This window comes from Ursus americanus, chromosome 23, assembly GCF_024610735.1.
Source record: "Ursus americanus isolate L20-20 chromosome 23, mUrsAme1.1.p, whole genome shotgun sequence".
In the NCBI taxonomy this organism is placed as follows: domain Eukaryota; kingdom Metazoa; phylum Chordata; class Mammalia; order Carnivora; family Ursidae; genus Ursus; species Ursus americanus.
In genome coordinates this window covers 38,605,171-38,619,390 of record NC_142149.1, presented here as the reverse complement: position 1 = coordinate 38,619,390, position 14,220 = coordinate 38,605,171, and the positions used below count along the sequence as shown (strand labels likewise).

At 53.2% G+C, this 14,220-nt stretch overlaps 1 protein-coding gene across 1 annotated transcript in view; it reads left to right on the top strand.

The window, feature by feature from the left end:
* The window catches only part of RHBDL3 (rhomboid like 3), a 47,904-nt gene extending 34,770 nt beyond the window's left edge, over positions 1-13,134 (top strand). The window contains exons 9-10 of the mRNA XM_087854620.1: positions 6,440-6,500; positions 9,446-13,134. Coding sequence (XP_087710746.1) covers positions 6,440-6,500; positions 9,446-9,717 — 333 coding nt within the window. The 3' untranslated portion in view covers positions 9,718-13,134. The remainder of the gene's footprint in view (positions 1-6,439; positions 6,501-9,445) is intronic.
* Positions 13,135-14,220: the final 1,086 nt, after the last annotated feature.

The following is a 14,220-nucleotide window of genomic DNA, read 5'->3' as shown; positions in this document are numbered from 1 at the left end:
ACATTGAGAGAGAGAGAGAGAGCAGGAGAGGGACAGAGGGAAAGAAAAGAAGGGGGAGGGGAGAGACGGACAGACAGACACTGACAGCACTTGCTACTTGTCTGAATTTTGGCAACGTCACGCGAGCCCTTGGAGAGAGCCAGCAGGTGTGGGAAAGCTTGTGTGGACGTGTGAGTGCGGACGTGCGCTTACACACACGCGTGCATACACGCACGCACGCACAAGGCCAGTCTGCTGAGGGACCTGGCAGCACGGGGCTGCCTCACATGGCCCTTCTAAATGGGTCATTCTGTATCAGTGCCACAGCTTTCCCCAGGCACAGCGTTTTCCCTGAATTCCACCTCCGCCGCTCCCCCTCCCCCTGCCCCAGTTCCTTCCTGTAGGGGCCGTAACTGCTAACAAACCCCCCTTCCCCCCAACATATGTGTGTGTAGGGGGGGGGTCGAACAGCACAACTAAGAGAAACAGACATGAGTTCCTAAAGATGCCCTGTTTCCCGGCCCTTCCCCGCCACATGAGAAACAGCCCCAAGGCCCCACAAGTTCCCGCAATGAGGGCAGAGCACCCCAAGAACCAGGAGGTGGGGCATGGCGCTTGAGGAGGGAGGGGTGAAAGCCATTTTGTTCCAATTTACCCTTCTTTCTGGCAAGTAGCCCATGGCCTGTGGTGCTGGACATGAGCAGTCCCACCCAAGAGCCCGTTGCCCTTCCAGAAGGACACGTCTTTCTCTGGCCTCCTGGGAGCTTTGCAGTCCCTGGAGCGTGACGTCTGGTAGCCTTTCCCTAGAAAGTTGTGTGGTGCTTATTTGATGGTGAAAAAAACCCTTATGTTCTCATTAGAAACATTGGTTTCCTTTCACCCAGAGGCCGCCTTTACCCAAACTAGCTCAGTGCCTAGCACTTCAGAGATGGCATCAGGACACACCCTGTAAGGTGGCCATTTCTGCGGTCCAGAAGCAGTCAAACATTGGCAGTTTCATGTGGTTCCGTCTAATAGATATGCTAAGTATTTTCAATTGCCAAATGAAGATTTGGGGTGTGTGCGTGTGTGTGTGCGCACGCGTGTGCAATAAAGCACTTTGTCAGAGCAGACAGGAGAAAGGGCGTGACAGTCAGAAAATCTGGATTTGAGTCCTGGTGTCACCATCTTAAGAGCCGTGAGTTCCTTCACTTCTCAGGGTTTCCTCTCCCTCATCTGCAACCCCTTCTCCACAAGGTAGTTGTGAGAAAGACATGAAAAGGATGAATGAGAAAATGCTTTCCATGTGGCAAATCACCACACAGCTGGGAGTACCCTATGTGTGCATATGTGTGAGTGTGCGCGTGTGTTTACATGTAACTTTTTATATTTACATGGTTTGCCTGTTCACTGCAGAGAACAATGAGAAAATGTGTCCTTTTTACTTCAGATACAAAATAGAAGCATGTTGAACACTTCTGTTCTCAGGACTGTTTAAGGGAGAGATTCCGCCTTAAATGAAAGTATGTCTTATTTTTCCTAAAAATATTCTGAGTTCCGGGGCGCCTGGCTGGCTCAGTCGTGGAGCATGCCACCCTTGATCTCAGGGTTGGGAGTTCGAGCCCCATGTTGGGTGTAGAGATTACATAAAAATAAAATCTTAAGGAAAAAAACCCCCCAAAAGCACTTTGAGTTCCAAAAAGCTTACAGCTTCTATCAAGGGATTAAGTTCAGAAAATATTTCAACAAAAAACCTGGGTGGTATAGAGGGCCTACAGTCGAGACTTGTTAGTTTAAATGCTGGAAGTAGGGGCGTCTGGGTGGCTCAGTCAATTAAGTGTCTGCGGCTCGGGTCATGATCCCAGGGTCCTGGGATCGAGCCCCACACTGGGTTCCCTGCTCAGCAGAGAGTCTGCTTCTCCTTCTCCCTCTGCCCAAGACCCCCCACTCCGCCCCCGCTCGTGCTCACCGCACTCTCTCTCTCAAATAAATAAAATCTTTTTAAAAAATGCTAGAAGTATAAAGATACACATAATTGAATAATTTATTAATTGCTTTTTGCTGGGGCCCACAGGCCAGAGTTCCATTATTAAATATACACGATGTTTACTTACACTTTGCTCCATACGATAGATGTTTACCTAAACATGTTTGAGATCTCAGTTTTGGCAACAGGACCATATTGTCAAAACACAAGGAAAGATTGTTGTCTAAAAGACACCCGAGATCTCTATGTTGTAAGGCTCATTTTATTAATAAAAATCCTTTCATAGGCCAAGTAATCGCTCCCTAATTTATCTGTGTCATGCTCTCCCTTTCCTTGTGCTGGGTTTTCTGGGAGTCGTTTCTACTAGGATATGTAAAGCTATCAAGCTCCCGCCTGAGTTTCAGCCTCTGCACTCTTTTTTTTTTTTAATTATTAATTTTTTAAAGGTTTTTATTTATTTGACAGAGAGGGGGAGAGGGAGAAGTGGCCTCCTGCTGAGCAAGCAGCATGATGCTGGGGGGGGGGGGGGCTCGATCCCAGGACCCTGGGATCATGACCTGAGCCAAAAGCAGAAGCTTAACCGACTGAGCCACCCAGGCGCCCCCAGCCTCTGTGCTCTTAACTGGTCAGGGGAACAAGATGCTGAGATGCTGAGGGGACTGGGCACCCCCTTGTTTCCTGAGGGTGGGTTCTTTCTCACCCTGCAAAGCTCTTGGAGAGAAAGACCCACGAAAAGGGTCTGCAAAAGATGTGTGTTCCCTGGGACCGCATGCAGTTCCACATTTATACCAGCAGTGCTGGCTGTGGAGAGAGCCTCTCTCTTTCTCCCGTTGTTTCACTGCGCTGGTGCGTTTTATTGGAGGGAATAATGGGTCAGGAAAATGAAGCAGCGGGTGAGAAGGGGCGACTGTAGTTTAACCCCTCCGCTGCTGGGAGACAAGTCATTGACCCACGTTTTGGGGGCAGATGGAGCAGCCAGCAGGGACAGACAGAACATGACCCCGTCTCCGAACTGGGGGCCGACAGGGCCCTGGACTGAGGGCCCTATCCATCTCAACATTAACTTACTATGACCTTGAACCAGCCGTCCTGGACTCTGGGTTTCTTCTTCCCTTAAGTACAGGGTTGGAGATGGGACTGGATCAACCTGGCCAATTCCAATGCCTTCAGGGGCCAGGCAGTGATTCTAAAGGGTACTGGCTGGCCTGGGGAGCCTGGGGAGGCCGGGGCTCCCCGGCGAGTCAAAGGTCATTTGGAAGTTTTTAAAGGTGCTGTGCAAGGCAAACCCACTGTCTTTGCCTCAGGTCTCCATGATAATAACAGACACTTCCATGATGTTTGCCACGTGCCAGGCAACGTTCTTAGTGTTTTATACGTATGAACTCATTTTACCTTCACAACCTGAGATAGCACTAACGTTACCCCAGATTTACAAACGAAGACACTAGCCAAAAAGGAGTTCTGAGCCACCTCACCAGTGGCCTTGCCAGATCAAAGATACGGAGGGTGCTTTTGAAGACGGGCCCCAGATAGGGCCTGAAGGGGGCATGGACCTCAGCTGAAGGACATTATTCTAGACTGACTTTGCCTGATATTATCACTCAGGACACAGTGAAAGAGACAGTGTCTTTAGTAAGATGTTCATTCAGAGGGTTTTTATGAGGAAGAGGAATATTGGAAGTATTCTGTATCACGTTTGTTTTTAATGGTGGTAAAATATACCATAGCATGAAATTTACCATCTTAACCATTTTTAAGTATACAGCTGAGTAGTGTCGAGTACATTCGCGCTGTTGGACAGTCATCACTGCCATCTATCTCTAGAACTCTTCGTCTTGCAAAACTGAAGCTCTCTATTAAGCAACTCCCTATTCCTCCCTCCCCTAGCCCCCGGCAAGCCCCGTCTACCAGCTGTCTCTATGAATTCGACCGCTCTAGGTGTCTCGTAGAAGTGGGCTCATACAGTATTTGTCCTTTGGGGACTGGCTTATTTCACTTAGCATAATGTCCTCAAGGTTCGTTCGTTACAATGTGTCCGAATTTCCTTCCTTTTAAAGTGAATAATATTCCTTTTTATCTCCATTCATCCATCTACGGACACTGGTTTGCTTCTGCCCCTTTTGGTTTTTGTGAACAATGCTGCTAGGAACATGGGTGTCACTTTGAGGGGAGACTTAGGATCCATGGGTGGACGTGACAGGGAGGCAAAGCCTGGCCGGACCGCAGCAGGAAGAATTTTTCAGTGGTTAGAGCGCCTTCACAGGGCTGCCCCAGGGGTGTCCTAGGGGTGGGAGGGCCCTTTCATCAGCTGCTGGGCAGCAGGTGTTGCCCTTTGGCAGGAGATGGTCCGTGCTGTGACTCCCAAGCACCCGCCCACCCTAGGGTTTCATCCTGCAGGAGCTGAGGGGCCGCCCACCATCAGCCGGCAGGGCTGGGTTCGATCGGGTTACCAGGTCCAGTGGAGGGCACCCACTCCTGTTCTGTTCCCTATCTTCTGGCTGGGCTTCCCTGTGGGCAGCCACCAGCAGGCGACAATGTGGTCTGCCATCTGCTTCCGAGCATAGAACTTGTCAGCAAGCACAGATGAGACTTCCCCCCGCCCGAAAGGGGCTGCGTGTCACCCACCTCACCGGTTGTGAAGCGGGCTTGCCAGTCACTGCCGAATACTGGGCGAAAGGGAGGCAATGGGCGGGCCTTCGAACGCCTTCTGCAGGATTGTACCCTCTTTTGGGCAGTTGCCCTGCATCTTGCTTGCTCCGTCGAAGCTTCCACAGACATTAGTGTATGTGCCAGCGCTCAGGGCCCCAGTAACGTTGAGCACGTGTTCCCCCAACATCAGAGGAGTGTGAGACGTGCCCTCTGCTGGGCCTGGGCCAGGCGGCAAAGGCAGAGTGGGTGGGTGGGAGGGAACAGAAGCCCCTGGCTGTCTGCGGTTGCTTCCTTCCCTAGGGCTGATGTGTTCCAGGAAGATTCCAGACTCGTTTCTGTGTGTGTGTGTATCTGTACAAATGGAATGGTGCTTTGAATGTGCTGCGGGAGAGCCCCTCAAAGGAACCCTGTGGCGAAGACTTTTGTAAAGTGAAAAATCCTTTTGTAAGGTGAATAATTGTACTCTGTTTATCTGCTTTGGAGGTTCAGAGTGTTCTGAGATTCTCAGGGGAAAGAGGGATCTGTTTCAAGGCCATCTGGCTCCCCCCTTTTCCAGTGCCTGATTCTGGAGAGCATCGCCCCCAAGTGATGTCAATCCCCGGTTTAAACCTCTCGGTGATGGGAAACTCCCTATCCCCCAAGATGGAATATTCCAACTTATTAGAAAGGGAAACATCCTGTGCTTTAAAAAACCCCTGAAGTTTTCATCTATGGAGTTTTCCGCTTACAGGTTACCCTGAATGTGCCCTGTCCTTACCGTGACTCATTTGATGCTTGACAACAGTGAACTTGACTCCCGGGTCGTCTGTCCATCCATTGCTCACAGGCCGGATTTTGATTTCTTTTATCATCCTGACGGTTCTGCTTTGACTTTGCTTGGTTTGCTGCCCTGCATCCCTTCTGCAAACGTGGGCCCCAGCAATCACTGCAGCTCTCGGGGGTCGTGTGCCCATGTGGAGGGGACAGGGCCCTCGTCTCCCTAGATCGGAATTCTCATCCTCCTTTACTCCAGCTCAAGCGCTTTTATGACAGTAATAAATTCACCATTGTCTGAAATCTCATGCTGCTGTGATCTGCTCACAACTACCTCATTCAAGACTTAATGGAGACTCTTTTTTTTTTTTTAAAGATTTATTTATTTATTTGAGAGAGCGAGAGAAAAAGAGAGCACAAGCGCAAGTTGGGGGAGGGGCAGGGGAGAGAATTTTCTTTTTTAAAGATTTTTTTTTTTTAAGATTTTATTTATTTATTTGACAGAGATAGAGACAGCCAGCGAGAGAGGGAACACAAGCAGGGGGAGTGGGAAAGGAAGAAGCAGGCTCATAGCAGAGGAGCCTGATGTGGGGCTCGATCCCATAACGCCGGGATCACGCCCTGAGCCGAAGGCAGACGCTTAACCGCTGTGCCACCCAGGCGCCCCTAAAGATTTTTTTTAAAGATGTTTTAAATTTATTTGATAGAGAGAACGCACAGGCAGGTGGCACGGCAGGCAGAGGCAGAGGGAGAAGCAGGCTCCCCGCTGACCAGAGAGCCCAACGTGGGGCTCAATCCCAGAACCTTGGGATCATGACCTGAGCCGAAGGCAGACACCCAACTGACTGAGCCACTCAGGTGCCCCAGGGGGAGAGAATCTTCAATCAGACTCCCCCGCTGAGCCAGGAGCCCCGGCAAGGGGCTTGATCTCAAGACCATTGAAATCATGACCTGAGCCCCCCGAAGCCAAGAGTCAGACTGCTTAACCGACTGAGCCACCCAGGTGCCCCATGTTAGGTTTTCTGAAGTGAAATACATCCATAGAGGAGTGGTCAGATCTGGAACTAATGTCACTTTCTCCTTTTCCCCTAGAACTGGTCAGGCATGAAGTGTCAATTCAAGCTCCTGCGGATGGCTGTGGCCTTGGTCTGTAGTAAGTACGGGCGGGGCAGGCTGGGTGGGTGAAGCTCTGCCCCAGGCCTGGAGGGTATAAAGATGGCGCTGTCCCTGAGGGTGAGGCCTTTGTGGTCAAGAAAAGAGGAGAAACATGTCAACAGGGTGTGACAAAGTAGGGATGTTATGACAGAAGTCCGGCCCACCCTGCTACCTTTCTTAAACTTTTTATTGACATGTACTATGCGCCCAGAAAAATGCAGGATGAGTGTCCAGCTCAATGACCAGTACCCAGCTCAAGAAAAACAACTTTTTAAAAATTTTTTATTTAAATTCAGTTAATTAACATGTGGTGTATTATTAGTTTCAGAGGTTGAGGTCGGTGATTCATCAGTTGCATAGAACACCCAGGGCTCATTACATCACGTGCCCTCCTTAATGCCCATCCCCCAGTGATCCCATCCCCCACCCACCTCCCCTCCAGCAACCCTCAGTTTGTCCCCTAGAGTTAAGAGTCTCTTATGGTTTGCCTCAAGAAAAATAGCTTCTTAATAACTTTTTGGGTCATGGAGTCGATGCTTCGAGATCTCCTGTTAGAAGCTAGAGGCCCCCCAGGAGAACCTACATATACACACGCACATGCATGTGCACACATGCGCACTTACACGCACACACACTTGCAGCTCAGCAGGTGAGCAGACTGTAACTGATCCGCGAACCCCTGGGTACAGGGTGTGGTGGGGCCCTAGTCGGGGGAGGTCGGTTCTGCCTGCGGAGGTCGTTTTGAGGGTCAAAGACAGCCAGGTGCTCACCGCGGAGACAAGGCACAAGAGGGCGCTCCAGGCAGAGATGCGGCAGGAGCAGAGACCACAGGTGCGGGCCAGGGTCACGGCCGTCCAGTCGGCGGGCAAGACTGACGTGAGGTTTGGGACTGTGTGTGTTAGTGATCAGAGAATCGCTGGAGTCGGGTCCTGAGGGCTTTACACGCAAAGAGAAAGGCTGGCCTTCACCCTGGATGCGCGGGGAGGCCGCTGGAGGGCTTTCAACGCGAGAGTTACTGGAGGCTTGAGTTCGCGAGACTCTTCAGGCCGGAGTGGAGAAGGAGCTGGGGTGGCGAGTGAGACCAGAGGCCTTATAAGAGGCTCATTCTGAGGCGGAAAGGTAAGAATCTGAACGGGCTCGATGGAGGCAGAGACAGAGGAGAGGGGACTCACGGTCTCTCCGTCAGTCTTCGGAACACGTTTGTAGAAGACGTATATTTTATAAGGCTGCCTTTACAGGTAGACAGCGGGGTTCATGTTCCTTGCCCACGGCCACCCAGCTGCAGGTGACAGAGGTCAGCCTCTATCACCTCAGAGCCGCCTGTGCCGTTTCTAATGCAGGCACTTTAGCCAGGCTGGGCAGGAGCCCCTGGGCGGTCTGCCCGGACCCACCTGCCACGTGGGGAAGAGGAAGAGGAGCCGGAACAGACACGGGCAGGAGGGGGGCCCGTGTGGACTGTACTTCGCCCTTTTCCACATCCCTTGCTCTGAAGCCCACAGACCCTTCAAGCCAGGGCAGTGGGGGACACTGAGCGGCAGTGGAGTGGGGGCGGGGTGAGCCTAGCTTCCCTGTCTGCTCAGATTCTGAGTTTGCGTGCTAGGAAGGGAGGAGAAGCCTGAGTCTCGATGTGTAGAGAAATCCAACTCAAAGCCTCATAAAACCGAAAATGCTGTTTTGGAGCGGGGGATGGGGGGAATGGACCAATGTCTCTCAGAACTTTGTGGCACCCAGGGCCTGCTAAGCAAAGGCAGAACGATGGCCCAGGGCCTGGGGACGGTGGGGAGGACTCAGTGTCGGTCCCTGGCTGCTCCTCTCCTGCCATCTATTGGCCATCCTTGGACTTGCAGGGCCCAGGCCAGAAGACAGGCAGTCCCCAGGGGAATGAACATCCCTGGAGGTGCTGCTGCCCCTCCCCCCCGCCCCCCACCCACCACAGTGGCGAAGGTGCAGAGAGGCATGCTGGTTAGCTAAATGGTACCTGAACAAGTACAGAATTCTCCACAAAGGACTTTCTTTCACTCGTCAAATTTACCTTGGTTTCCTCATCTGCAAAATGGGGATAAGAATGCCTGCCCTTAGTGTTCTTTGGATTGTGGGCCGTGCAATGGCCGTTTCCCAGCACCTATCCTTTGGAGAGAGTGCATCCCATGGGATGGGCTGACCCAACAGGTTCAGGCAAAGAAGAATGAACTGGAGGATGGGATGGGGGCAATTTAGCATCCGTTAAGAGAGAAACTCCAGCATTTTGTTGGGGCTGTGCATTCCCGTTCCTTTGCCTTTTCCCCCCATCCATCCTTTCCTTCCAATCACAAAAGCACTGGTTCCGAGGGGTTTTCTAATCTAAGGGTTTTAAAATAATAGATGAGAACTTTCTAAGCTGTAACGTGCTAGCACATACTGAAGTTGTTACTAATGTCCCAGCAAGTAGCCTGGTACTCTACAGATGGAGAAACTGAGCCTCCCAGACTCACGAGCGCAGGGCCGCCAGGGTCTTCGGGTTTCTGCACAAGCTCTCCCCTCTGCCTGGACTGCTCTCCTTAGGGTCTTCTCTTGACAGTCACGTCTCTGCTCACATTTCACATCTCTAGGGAGATCTTGCCTGATTCCCCAAACTAAAGAAACCCCCTCCTTACACCCAGCATTGATTTAAAATTACCTATCTTTTTTACCCCCTATAATTTTTCTTACTGAAATTATCCGAGGTATGTCATTGATGCTGGCCGATTGCCAGATCTGTAAGCCGTGTGAGAACAGGGCTTTGTCTGTCTTTCACTCCCGTATCTGCAGGGCCGGGAACAAACAGTGCTCGGCCTAGTGGGGAGTGAGTGAATTCACGGGTGGGTGAGTGGGTGGCCAGGTGGATGGATGGCGTGCCAGGCCTCTCCCTCCGCCCCTGCCCCCAGCGGCCCTCCTGTGACTTCTCTGTGCTTCCTCCCCTTGCAGTGAGCATGGAGTTTGGGCGGGCCGTGTGGCTCCGGTTCCACCCCTCGGCCTACCCGCCGTGCCCTCACCCGAGCTTTGTGGCGCACCTGGGCGGCGTGGCTGTGGGCATCACCCTGGGCGTGGTGGTCTTGAGGAACTATGAGCAGAGGCTGCAGGACCAGTCGCTGTGGTGGATTTTTGTGGCCATGTACACGGTCTTCGTGCTGTTCGCTGTCTTCTGGAATATCTTCGCCTACACCCTGCTGGACTTAAAGCTGCCACCCCCTCCTTAAGGCGCTGGGGGACCGAGGTCGGGGAGGGGGGCGCTGAGCAGCAGCAGGAAGGAGCATGTACGTTCTTGCTCTGGGCACCAGCTCCGTGAGGCCGGGGCGGAGAGGACGAGATGCTGGGCCGTGGTGATGTTGGTGTCCGGGTTTGGACAATGGGGCCTCTTTTCTGAAAGGCGCCTGCTGGATGAGTTGGACGTGGCTACCATTGTTTTTCTAGACTCTTCTGAGGACGGCGGGCCAGGGCAAAGGGGTGGGGTGAGAGCAGCCCTCCCCTGGGGCTGGGCTTGTTCTGTGTGTTCAGGGGACACCTCCCTTGTCGCAGACTGAACCGCAGTCTCCTCCCCTCATCCCCACCCTGAGACGTCAGGAAGCTCCGAGGGGAGGGTAGCCAGGCAGGCCCCTGGCCAGCGCAGAGATACAGTTACAGGCCGGGAAATGTCCGCTGTCCAGCTGTTGGGTTTGGAGCTCTGGAGCGGAGGAGGGCCTGGCGGTGGACAGGTTGGGTTTGGTTCAGGAGAGCCCAGGGTGCCCTCCTGGCGGTGGGCACTGGGGCATGGCCTCTAGCGCCTGGGGCAGGCGGAGGAGGGAGCTGCTGTAACTCCAGTCCTCACCCTTGCCCTGGGGGTATCCAGCCAGAGAAACCCAAGCAGGAGGGAATAAACTTCATCCCAAGCGCTACCCGAGGCGAGGCCCAGTGCCGGCTTTGGATTTCTCCCTCCCTGTCTCCCAGAATGCTGACATCTCACATCGGTGCCCCAGTGTCCCATGCCCTGCCTTGTTTTTAGAGCCTTTTCCTTCCCTTCCATTGCCCTGACCCTACATTGCCTCCCCTTTGGTCATGGGGATGTGTGTGTGTATATGTGTGTGTGTGTTTGTGCGTGTGTGGGTGTGTGGTTTGGCGGGTGAGGACACCCATGGGATGGTAGGAGATGCCGTGGGAAGAACGTGAGGCAAGTCAGAGGCTGCAGAGGAAGCCCGTAGGGGGCGTGGGGGTGTGTGGAAGGGTCTGTGTGAGAGGGAAATAGGCGCAGAGCGGTGGGAGGGTGTGACCCCTGAGGATCTGGCTTTCAGCCCAGCTACCCCTTCCTTCCTATTCCTCATCCTTTCCAGGCATCTCCCCGAGAGCCACTGACCAGTTGGAGACTTGTCTGCGGTGGAGGGAGACCTTGGGCCCTCCCAGGGACGCTCAGGGTGCCGCGGTTGGCCTTTGCCAAGCTCCCTTCTTGCTTCCCTCTGGAATGACCTTCGCATCTGAGATGGTTCTGTTCTGTTTTCCTGAGGAGGGAAGGAGCTTTGGGGTGTAAGAGAGGCTGGGGCAGGAATATTGAAGCCGTGTGTCTACTGAGTAGGGCAGACAGAAGTCTGTAGTAAAGGAATTCCAGTTTAGGGGAAAACTGCTTCTAGAGAATTGTCGGGTATTTGGATGAGGGCCAGAAGTGAGGGCAGCCCACAGGCTCAGGTGCTCAGGGCTTGGAGGGAACTTGGTTATTGTCAGGTTCACCCCCACCCCCCATGGCCCAAGTGGGAAAACCAGGCTAAGGGAATGACTTCTGAGCCGGAGCTGATGGGGGCCCTGAATAGAGGGGGAGGGGAGGATGGCCTTTGAAAAATATGTGATTCCCTGTGTTCTGCTCTTGGAATTCCCAACCACTGACAACCCAGAGAGACAAAGAACTCCAGTCCGGGAGGCACAGGGACTGGGTCCCTGAGGGGCGGGAGCAGGAGCTTAGTCTGGAGTCAGCCGGGCCAGGCAGTTAGCGGTCCTGGGCCACTGTGGCTTCCTGTCCTCAGTGATCACACGTGACTGGGCAGGGTCTCCATGCAGCCCCAGGCTATGCCAAGCCCTTCCCCGTCTTTGCCTGGTGCTAAATAGATTGTCCTGGTCCCCGCACGGGGCTCCTGAGGTCGTGCCGCCCTCGTGCCAGCACAGTACTGAGGACTGCCAGGCTGAGTTGGCACAGGCCCAGATCGGTGGCTGAGCTGTGTCACCCTGGGGTATCTTGTCTGTCCCCTGCCAGCCTGTCTCTGCCCCACTGAGGGAAGGGTGTAGCTGGAAGAGTCCGCTTCCTAGGAGAGGAGAGCAAGTTGGAACTGGGGCCTGAGAGGATTTGGGTAAGGATGGAGAGGGGGGCCCTGCCGTGGGCTGCAGCCCCCGAAACCTGGGTGGTGCTGTCCCTCCCTGGAGGAGCAGAGGCAGGCGGTGCTCTCCGGGGGGGGGCAGGGATCCCCCCAGGCCCCCGGGTGCTCTGGGTTGTGGGTGGTGGGAGTGGAGAGTCCCCCCTGCCTTCGTCTGAGGCAGCCTGGAGAGGGGTCTCCCTCTCGCAGGGGTGAGAAGACTGTGAACCAGAAGACTCTAGAAAGGCCTCAGAGAAGCACCCAGTACCCTCAGGGCTGCAGATGGGAGCTTGCTGCCAGGGAGGACTGCCTGAGGCGAAAATCCCATCTGCCATCCTGTCTCAGACCCACCAAGGGAGCCTCATCTTATCTCAGGCCACCAGCCCCAGCCGTTCCCTGTCAGCAGGGTCCAAAAGGAACCCACAAGTTCCTTGGTCTGCTTCACACCCACCTCCCCACCCTCGCCCAACCATCAGCTCCGAGCAGGGCCACCCAGTGGGGTCCACGGTCACTCCATGCAACCCAGGTCTCCAAACCAGGGCCAGAGATCACTGTCTGGTAAGAAAGGTTTCCGTTTGGGTGTCTGGCTTTCTCCTCAGCCCGTCTGTGCACCGTCGCCCCCCACACCCTGCCAGCGGCACGTCGCCGTCATCCCTCCTCCCTGGGCTGGTACAGCCAGCGGCCCGGCGTGCCTCTTGGGGCCGTGGAGGGTGGCTGGCCTTGCATCCACGGGATACAGAGACTGAAAGCTGGGGATTCCCCAAACAGCAGCCATAGATTTGCTCGCTCGTTAAACGGAAGAGGACTCACAGAAACTAGGGAAGGGAAAACAGATCTTCAAGGGAGAAATTTGGCTTTAATGACACCATTAGTCATTCATTTTTTTTAATTAGGAAAAGCTCCCTAATGAGGCGTTTTTGCCAGCTAATAGGACGCTCCATTTCCACGAGGACCCTTCTTACCCAGAGGATTAGGGGAGTCCTTGCTCACCAAACCCAGGTCTTCCCCCAGGGTCCAATTTCGTTTGCGAATAATGCAGATTCCCGGGTGCAGTGGAAGCCCTTTCCTGGCATCCTTCCTGTGGCTCCCGGGGCTGGCCAGCAAGCACGGATACTCCTCTGCCTTAACAAAACAGTGCCCAACACTGAATTTCCACCCCCCACCCCCAGGACTTGAGTCAGTGGGAAACAAAGGGAAACACAAGCTGCAATGTTTGTTTCTAAATATTTTTGTATTGTGTACATTCTGTATATTTTTGTTGTAACATATTATTTGAACACAGATTCCATTAAAGATTTTTTTTTAAAGCCATCGGTGACTCGGGAAGTGACCTGAAGGGCAAGCACTGGGAGCCTGTTTCATCTCTGTGTGGGTTGGGGAGGGGGGAGGCGGTGGACAGCAGTAGCGCTGGGCCCCTGATGTACAGACATCACAGCTCTGGGAGTCGGGGCTTGGTGCTGGTGTTTCTGGCTCGGTGGCTCTTAACTGTTCTTAAATTACTGAACTCTTTTGAGTGGTTGATGAAAGCTGTGCTTTCTCTTGCTCTAAAAGTGAATGATTCTGTGTACAATGTGGAGGGGGGAGGTGGTCTGTGAATAAGGAAACTGGTCCATAGCTTCAGGTCAAGAACATTTGTGCCAGGTGTCCTGCTGGGCGCCCCGTCTTCCTCTTACCCTATACTCTGACGGGAGACTAATATTTTGACTACTGTTATTGGAGTGATCTTTGAAATATCTAGGAACTTCCTTCTTTACCCCAATAGTCTATTCTTTAGGTCTTTCTAGGAGCAGTCAACACCTGGATCTTGAGGAAGGGATAGGAATGTTCTCAGGGTGAAAGTACATAGTTCACATACAGAAGGGGAGAACAAGAGGGGCGTAAATGGTCAAGTGTAGTGCTTGGTAAGTTTCATAATCAAATGGGTTTGAATGGCTGCAGTCTGAGAAAGTGAAGTGTTTTCTCCAGCTTTTCTAAACTGATAGCAGCGTACGTGGGTTTGCCACTCATTACCGTTAAATTTCGTTCAGGGATTAAACGATCCTGTTAAATTCAGCATGGGAGCTGTTTTCCTTAATGTTCTGTCACATTGGTTTCCTGTAGGTCATTGAAAAACATTGCTAAAAGCTGCAGAACTCATCCCAGAACAAATTTGAGAGTACAGCTCAGGTTCAAGGTCAAAGAACTCATTTCCGTTTCACGGTGGCTATGGAACTTCCCTGGAGGGAGAATCGGGACCTCAGGGCTCAGTTCCAGGCTCCAGTCGCCGAGGTGCTTAGGGGCAAGCTCCCTGGACAGCCAGAAGCCGTTTAGCTAGCTTCGCCTTGGGCCTCCTCTCTCTGCCCCCTTGACTTTTCTGGTTCCTCGCTCCTGCCAGAGTCTGATTCTTCGATG